This window comes from Triticum dicoccoides, chromosome 2B, assembly GCF_002162155.2.
Source record: "Triticum dicoccoides isolate Atlit2015 ecotype Zavitan chromosome 2B, WEW_v2.0, whole genome shotgun sequence".
Lineage (NCBI taxonomy): Eukaryota > Viridiplantae > Streptophyta > Magnoliopsida > Poales > Poaceae > Triticum > Triticum dicoccoides.
Genome location: NC_041383.1, coordinates 65900100 through 65908877, shown reverse-complemented (window position 1 = coordinate 65908877; position 8778 = coordinate 65900100). Strand labels below are relative to the sequence as shown.

The following is an 8778-nucleotide window of genomic DNA, read 5'->3' as shown; positions in this document are numbered from 1 at the left end:
CCTGCATGACAGCAATGTAACACAGGCCCTTCTTTCAGGAATGTCCTGCCAAAGGGGAAACAGAACCTAGAGAATTACAAAATCTTTTTTTTTTCAAGTGCAAAGACATCACAGTCCTAGGAATTCAACATTTGCAGGTTCGTTACTTCAGTTTGATGCTGGTCCACAACAGCATACACCTTCTCTGCTAGGCAAAACGAAAGAGTGAAAAAAATGCCATGAATTGACACATAATATTTTTCCTCAGCAGGTTTATCGTACTCATGAGTACCAGTGTTGCGCAGATTCTACCAAGTTACTAAATTTCATGAACGCTGTCCCCCAAACTTTGCTGAAGAACTTGGAGAAAATGCGATCTCAGAAATGGCTTGTACCGTCAATGGCATGCACAAGCACAATGAGCCACACAGAAATGATGATGCGCACTACAATAAAATGTAAATCCAGCGTCCGACAACAACAACAACAACAACAACAACAACAACAACAAAGCTTTTATCCCAAACAAGTTGGGGTAGGCAGATCCCATCCAGAATCCATCACATTTAAACCATACTACTACACGTTTTAGTTAAACTACGAGCGAAGGAAGAGTATCAGTTCAATAACCGGACCAAAAGTAAAAACAGCAGCTGCAACAAATCTCAGGCCTCTAACTAGATCTTAGAGGCACCGGCTGCAGGAAGAGTAAACAAGCACATCATAACATCACTGGGACATGGAGAACTCTGGGCAGCATGAAACACGGTTTGATCAACTTCCGCACAACCTTCAGTCTTGTAATTCCTCCGAAAAGAGAGCCATCCAAAGAGCCACCATGAACAGGGTTATCTTACACTGAATCAATGCCGAGAAACCTCTCTGGCACCGAGAAAGGATCGAGCTCCAAACAGCCTCGAAGCTTGCCTCCTTTTTCATTTGTCAGATGGAAGCGAGGGATCTGGTGAGAGAACTTTAAGTACTCATCCTTACATATCGTTTCCACAGATGGCTCTCTTCTAAATACTGTCCTGTGACCATCCACCTTTCTCAACAGCTTAACTTGTATGGACGAGTCCGTATGGGTTAATATCTCCACCAATTCATAGTCACAATTTTTAAAATCGTGCGCAGTCCATCCAGCCCTCCAGTCCTTGTAAACGGCCCAGATCTCACGAGGAAGAGGAATAATTTCAAATTCTTTCTCTCTACCAGTTGGGCTACTACATACAGGATGAGAAAATGATTGTGTACCAGTGTAAGTCTTAATAGCATCATTTTCACCGGAAACCGTAAAGATTCCACAGCCAACAGGGCGATCTTCGTTCACCAATCTTTTCTCCTCCTCTCCCCGAGGAGAGACATAAAGCCATCTCACTTGTACTTTATTATTCTTGAGATCGACTTTCCTTATGCCGGCATAGTAATTGGGGAACTTATCCATATCATTGTAGAGAGCCCAGATTTGCCCAGGTTTGAGCTTGTCAAGTGATCTCATTTCTGTAAATTCATGGAATTCAGATTCAGCACATTCATATTCTTCCTGGATAATATCATCAGATTCCTCATAAACATCAGTACTATCTTGTACAGCAGAATGAGTGTAACTGCTTTCAGGTACAACAGAGGCAAAAGCATCTTCCAAGTTAGGGGGAAGCGCGTCAGGATCAAGTTCAACAGCTCCTTCTGGAATGCCATCTCTTTCAGTCCCCTCCATCCAATGGTAAGGGACACAATGTGAAAACCTTAGTGTGTTATCCTGAGGTATCACGTACGGGGTTGCCTCTTCCAACCCCGTAAATAAGCTAACAAAGCCTCTTAATTTTACGAGCGGCATGGCAATGATGCTAGTGCTTGTCGTAAAATCAGAGACAATCTGAACAACTTCATACTGAAAATCTGTGTGGTTTTTAGCGTCCGAACTCCAGCCAATGTCCCATCCCTTGAAAAGGGCCCAAACTTCACCTTTCTTAGGATATACCTCAAACGAGTTTCTTGTCCTGCTTTTCTCATAGGAAATGATCTGGGAGAAGATCTTAGTTTCTTTAGCTGTGTGTGATGCTCCATGCTTAAAATGTCCACAAGCAACAGGCAGTTCCCCACGTGACCATGCCACCTCTGCTTTATTTCTGGGATCAAATTCCAGCAAAACAAAGTGTACCTCAAACTTTGGGGCCCTTCTTACCTTTGTAATTCGAGCATAAAATCTTGGCATACAGCATTGACTATCATAGACAGCCCAGATCTGGTTGCGTCTAAACCGACTTACATCTCGAAGTTGGTCGAAGTCAAAAAATTCAGGACATAATACTTCCGCTTGCACGTCGTCAGATTCTTCAGCAACATCCATACCTTCTACAGTAGATGGAGTGTTATGGTATCTGTTCTCTACCACCGATGTCTTTGCAAAGATCCCTGCGTTCATGCATGTAGCATGCTGCCTCTCCCCAACCCCTTCAGATTCCTTTCGAGGCTTATTTCCTCTGGATGAACCAGCATATGCGGCATCAAACTCCGAGCCCTTTACCGACCTGCTTTCTGAAATGACACGAACATGAGGCTGCTCCAAGTTAAGGGGAAGCGCAGCAGGATCAAGTTCGAGAGCTCCTTCTGGAATGCCTTCACTTTCAGCTGCACCCATCAAACGGTATGGGATACAATGCGAGAACCATATTGTATCATCCTGCCGTATCAGATATGGAGTAGCCTCTTTAGACTGCATAAATAAGCTAACAAAGACTTTTATCTTGACAAGCGGCATGACGGTGATGCTAGTGCCAGTCGTGAAATCAGAGAGGACCTGAACAACTTCATACTTGTATTTCTTTTGATTGTGAGCATCTGAACTCCAACCGATATCCCATCCCTTCAGAAGTGCCCAAACTTCATCTTTCCTAGGATATATTTCATAAGAGTTCCTTCTACCAGTGAATATCGCATTTACACGATGAGAAAAGGATTTCATGTCAGTGTAAATCATAATACCATCAGTGGTGGCAACCTTATAGGTTCCACACCCGACAGTTCGATCTTCTATAGATATTTTCTCCAACTCTCCATCAGGACAAACTTCAAGCCATCTTGTTTGTACTTCATTATTCTGCAGCTCAACTTTCTCTATGAAGGCATAGCAATTGGGATACTTATCTATGTCACTGTAGAGAGCCCAGATCTGCCCCGGTTTGAACTTCCGAATCAATCTAATTTCTGAAAATACTCCTGCATTTTTCCACACAGATTGCTCTGGACCAGAATGAACAGGTTGGTCAGTTAAAACATGTGCTACAAAGGCCTTCGAGCAATTTTGGCAGCGGACAGTTTTCTGTGAAATTTCATGGTAGTACTCATATCTGTAGCGACAAGCTGGACAGCTGGTCCAAAATGTTTGTGGCCTTGCAGAATTTGAGCCCGATAGCTGTTCTTGCAGACATGTATTATGGAGATTCATGGTAGTATGGAGTGAGGTATACTACTTCCAGACAACAGAGAACAAGCAATAGACCAAAAAGGTGACTTGTCAACCTGTACCAAACAAACAAAAAATTATGATCAAGAAATTTCATGAGTACATTCTAAAACAGAAGAACAGCATGCGTTTTTTGCTACATAAGGGAGTGTACAATGGTGCTATCTTAGCAATGCCACCTAGGATAATTGCTGACTTGGAAGAGAGAGAAATGAGAAAAAAAGGCTTGTCTTCTCCAGCTAAGAGATGATCTCTTAGTAAGGAAGATAAGACAATTCTATCCATTTTACAAGATGTCATCTCTTAGTTACAGGTGTTCTAATTTAATTTTAAACATCCCACAAATTTAGGAGCACGCAAAGATTAATTGCTAGAGATGGCACTAAGAGATAATCTACTGCATCATATGTTTTTGTCCTCTCTAAATGACATGCATGGTATAAGATAAGACCCTCTTATCGACGATTGTACATGCCTAACAAACAACCAAAGAACAATGCTCACTTTCTTGCGACCCTAACATAACAAAATTAACTCAAAAGGCATCAATCTCATAATTTTTAGCCACTGTTACCAACATGAAAGACCATTAGCACTCAAAATGTAATGCATGTGTTTAGACTGCATTAGATAGTCCATAGGCTAAACATGTGACATGTCAGTTTCAACAAATATGTGTTGAACTGATCAGAGAGCACTCCCAGCAGGGTTCAATTTCCCAGATTCTACATAAATCCTGCAAACCCCCAGAAGTGAGTAACAACTTGGTTTTCCAGTAGATTCTGATTAAACATTTCTCTTCATCTTCTCTTTGTATCTTTTCCAGCTGTTTTATTGTCCTTCAAACATTATCCGTTGTGTTTCGAGGAGGAAACCTTTGACAGGTTGGCTACAATAGTGGTTTCAAGGTAATTTGCCAAAAAACAAATTAAGCACAATTAAAGCTCCGCAGTTGGTAACTTGTACTTTGTGCCTTCTTTGGCGCCTAATGCACAACGACACACAATTGTATGCGTATTCGAGAAGAAAAAAGGACAACGACAACTGATAGCTTAGCAAGATTATAAATCGATCCACCCGCTACAAAAGGAAAAATAATAATGTTCATCTTCATCAGTGACTTCAGTTAGTGGAATACCTTAATACATCAGATTCCTCTTGACTAGGAGTCATCCCCAGGGGGCAACTCGAGCGGTTCCCAATCCCCTCGCCGCCGTCGCGGGTCGTCCTTGCCGGCCAAAGGCCCAGCGCCGGTTGGCGGTGGCGGGACGGTCTTGCAGCCCACTCTCCTTCCCTTATATCTGCCCTCTCTCCCCCTAACCCTAGTATAGATTGCCGCTGGTGGGGCTTTCCCATCGCACCTCGAAGGTTGGCCGCCTCGGGCAGAGGTGCTCGCGACCAAGAGGGCAAGTGTTGTGTCTCGCCTTGGACCGGGGGCTCATCGACATGGAGCCTGCCTCGGCACAGGGGCCGGTGGGGCTCTTCGGCCGATTCGGGGTCGCAGCCGTGGGGGTTGTGGATGCCGACCACCTCGCGATGTAGTCACGGCCAGGGGCACCGGTGGCTACCTCACCACACCTAGGGCCAGGGGCACCGGCGGCTACCTCACCACACCTAGGGCCAGGGGCACCGGCGGCTACCTCGCCCCACCTTGGACCAAGGATGGGTTGCCCGAGGTACCCGCACCGATCCTGCCCAAATCTGGGGCGGTTGAAACGGGTGGTTGGCCATGGCCGCCGTCTTTTTCTTGTGGGTAGTGCGTTCCCATCATCAGGCGGTTTCGCCTTGCTTGGTCTCATTGCTGGCAGGTGGGGGTCTCCAGAGGGGGTCATCGTATGTCTTCTCTGACGGGCATATCCATGTCAAACAATTGTGAGGCTAGGGAGTGGGGTTACTTGGATGTCGGGGTGGCAACTCCAGGTGGTGGTCCATTTGCTTTGCCTTTCAGCGGGTTTCTTGGAGGCGGCGAGTCATGTGGCGGTGGGTGATCTTGGTATTGGTAGTGCTTCGACTATGGTGGCTCCCAGATCCTACTCTGGAGGTCTGTTTTGGTGGTGACAGGTCGACCCTTAGGGTGGGTTGGTGCTCGTGATTCCTCCTGTAGCATGGGTGAGAGGCTCTGGGCAAAAACTTTGCACTCCGAAGCCAGGGATGACGATGCTCGTTGGTGTCACGTCCCTCTTGAGGGCGTCATGTGGTCCCTCTCCCTGCGCCAGAGTTCTAGGTGAAAACCCTTGACCATTCTTCGGTCTCGGCGACGACGAGTGTTGCATCGTCACTCTCTTGAGGCATTGACGTGGAGTCTAGGATCCTTCCAGTCATGCCACGTCGTTATCTACGGGCAACTTTGGATCCTATCTTGAAGCTTCTTTGACTCTAGCTTGAGGCGGTCTCGCTTGCCTCCTCATCTTTTGCATGGGTCCTTGTTGGCACCACTCGTGGTCCTCGCTATCCGCGGGCAGGAGTGGCATTGCACGCTCAAAAGTGGGAGGGCAGGGGGCCCCAACGATAGCTTGGTGTGAGCGGTGCATCGAGGTCCAGCGGTTTTCCAAGGTGGCCCGGTTACTTTTCTTGTCAGTAGTCTAGGTCATGTTGTGGTAGGGTGTGGTTGCTCCTGTACTTTTGCTTTTTACCTTTGATCTGCTTTGTAAGAGGGTCTCCTCATAGCCTTATATTAGTTCCTCGAAATAGGCTCGCGCCCCGCTTTACATATAAAGCACACATCACAGGACAGGGTCGAACAATACAAAGTTGTGAGGCGACCCTCTTACAAAGCAGATCCTAGGATAACTGGACAACATACATGCACGTGACTACGTTGTTGAGAAATAACACAGTTAGGCCTGCAAACTATGCCATGACATGCCCTAACACATATAAGCTCCATGACAACGCCCTTAGGAGGGGGAACGGCACAAAGCGTCGTCGCCGTCGAGTCCAAGAAGAACAAGGGCTTTCACCCGGAACCCTGGCATGGAGAGAAGAACCACAACGACGTCCTCAAGAGGAAAGCGGCACTCATGGGTGTCATCGCCATCAGCGCAAAAGCGCGGAGCTTACGCTCGGCAACTCACCCTTGCTACCATGAGGCACCCAAGACATCCGCGACGAGGACAAACATCCAGGTCCGAATCCTGGGCGTCTCCACTGCCAATAACGAAGGGGGGCCCGAGTCACCCGCCGTTACACCCCTCGTCGCCCAAACGACCAAGAGACATAACCACCACCGTAGCCATGATGCCCACCGTAGAGCCAACCATGTGGACCGCCGTCCCAGAGCCGACGTCCTGGCATCCACGACCCTAGACACCGCCAACCGCCTGCTTCACAATACACCACTCACAATAGGAACAGTGGAAGGCCTCTCCTTCTACTCCTGGCCCGACATCAGCCAGCGGGTCTGGGTCGACACCTCCACTGTAGGAGGTATCCACACCTATGTCCCCAGTCGGTCTCGATGGACTGAGGGGGACACAACCCAGTAACTATCACGGCTGGCGCCGAGCGGGGATCTCGCATGCGGCCACATCCGTAGCCATCGACGCTGATCCGCCCGGCGTTGTAGCAGCGCCATGAGGGTCCAACTCGGACCGACGTCACGAACCCGCAGGCAAAGAAGGCACAACGAGCAAGCTAGCACCATCGTGGACTCGGTCGGCCCCTGTACTTGCACGCCGCAGAATGCCATCCACCGCCACATACCAGATCGGCGCCGCATGTGGAAGCCAGCCGTCAACGACCCGGATCATGCTGACACTAACTCAAGACAGCCGTGCCGCTCCATCGCCATCGTTTTGGGCTCACGCCGCCCCGTTGGAGCCAAACCGGACCAGCACCAACAGCACACGCCCGCCGCACCCTGTGCATCTAGCCCTGCACCGCACACCATACTCCCAGCGCCAAATCTGGCCCGAAGCCTGCCCGTAGTCACCCGAGGACAACGCACCGCACCAGCCCCTGGCCGCCAGACCCCAAGCAGCCTCTGCACCAGAGCGCCACCAGGGAGCATCCGCACCAAGGCACCGCCGGTGGGAGCCCCGCGTCGCCAACGACATCGACGACAAGATTTGGCCGAGCCAGAGCGAGCCGGCACCACCACCACGAGGGCGCCTCTCGCACAGCCCTCCACGCCCTGGCTGGGCGCCCTGCAGACCCCGCCACCAGCCACTAGTCACCGCGCCCTGCCGCCGGCGCACCACCATCGCCCGAAGCAGACGCCCCGCGCAAGCCTCCAACGCGCGAGGGGAGAGGGAGCCCAGCCGCCACCTACGCCGACCGGGCCGCCACCTGTGTTGCTTTATATATAAAGCGGCGCCGAACCCTTTTTTTGCTAATACATCAGATTTCTCTCTACCTTCTTTCCCAGTTCAGTTATACTGCAGATTCTTCATTGTTCAATCATGTATTTCTTGAATGATATAATGCCCATTTCTTGATTCTTTTTGCTAGATAGAAGGAACAGTGAAGTTTTGGTCTCTTACTATCTGCTGAGTCCATTTTACACCCTCAACTCCAAAACCGCTTAATTTACTTCCACGAATATTATGTAGTCATGACTCATGACAAATAAGCAGATGCATAGAAAATAAAATTCTTTAGAATTTAGCCAGCATGTAAATTAGGCCAGGAAAATATTGAGCGTGTCCAGTTGTACATGTGTGAACCAAAAAATGATAGAGTTTGTAAACGGACAAAACAAAAGTTCATACTTACCACAAATCATCGTGACAGGCAGGAGAGCATGAGCTTGGTACTGTCTGCAGAAAAATTTGTCTCATTAATGTTTGTTTTCAACTTCCCACTATGCTCATAATCGTACAAACATAAAAAAATAAATGCTATGTGCAACCACCAACAATATGATTCTTATTGTTATTTGGCTCCTTCTCAATACAAAACAAGGAAAGGAAGCTAAAGGTTAAACTAGAATATTTCTCAGTATACTCTTGGTATTTTTCAATAAACAGAGGCAAAAGTTTTGCCTTGTATCATTAATTAAGAAGGTTGTTGCCTGATTAATCAGAGGAAAATCGGGCAAAACCTAGAGTCGACTGCTGTTTCTTTCTGTCCAAATGTAAAGATAAATAAAAACTATAATTTGATAGCAAAACAAGGAACTCATTCAGTATTCAGGCTAAAAAGGCAACACAACTTTTTTTCTCAAAAAATTTCCCCTTTTTGCAATAACAGAGAAAAAGCATTGTACATCTGAAGCCCAGTTCACACTGCAGCGGCATGCCTGCCAAAGGAGGTACCAATCCTTTGGTGCATAGGAGTCCTGCTAAAAGACTAACGACAGAAGAAACTGAGCCCATGGCTACGAGCCTAGTAAG

At 47.8% G+C, this 8778-nt stretch overlaps 1 protein-coding gene across 1 annotated transcript; it reads right to left on the bottom strand.

Annotated features, from left to right (window-relative positions):
- Window positions 1–442: 442 nt before the first annotated feature.
- LOC119367148 lies at window positions 443–8202 on the bottom strand. The gene is made up of 2 exons (XM_037632749.1): window positions 8159–8202; window positions 443–3501 (listed from the first exon to the last, which is right to left on the bottom strand). Exon 2 carries the CDS (start codon window positions 3425–3427, stop codon window positions 833–835), a length of 2595 nt encoding a protein of 864 aa, XP_037488646.1. The 5' UTR covers window positions 3428–3501; window positions 8159–8202; the 3' UTR covers window positions 443–832.
- Between the last annotated feature and the right edge of the window lie 576 nt (window positions 8203–8778).

Excerpts from the sequence above, each read along its gene's own strand:
- LOC119367148 (XM_037632749.1), bottom strand. The coding sequence starts at position 3,427 with ATGAATCTCCATAATACATGTCTGCAAGAACAGCTATCGGGCTCAAAT.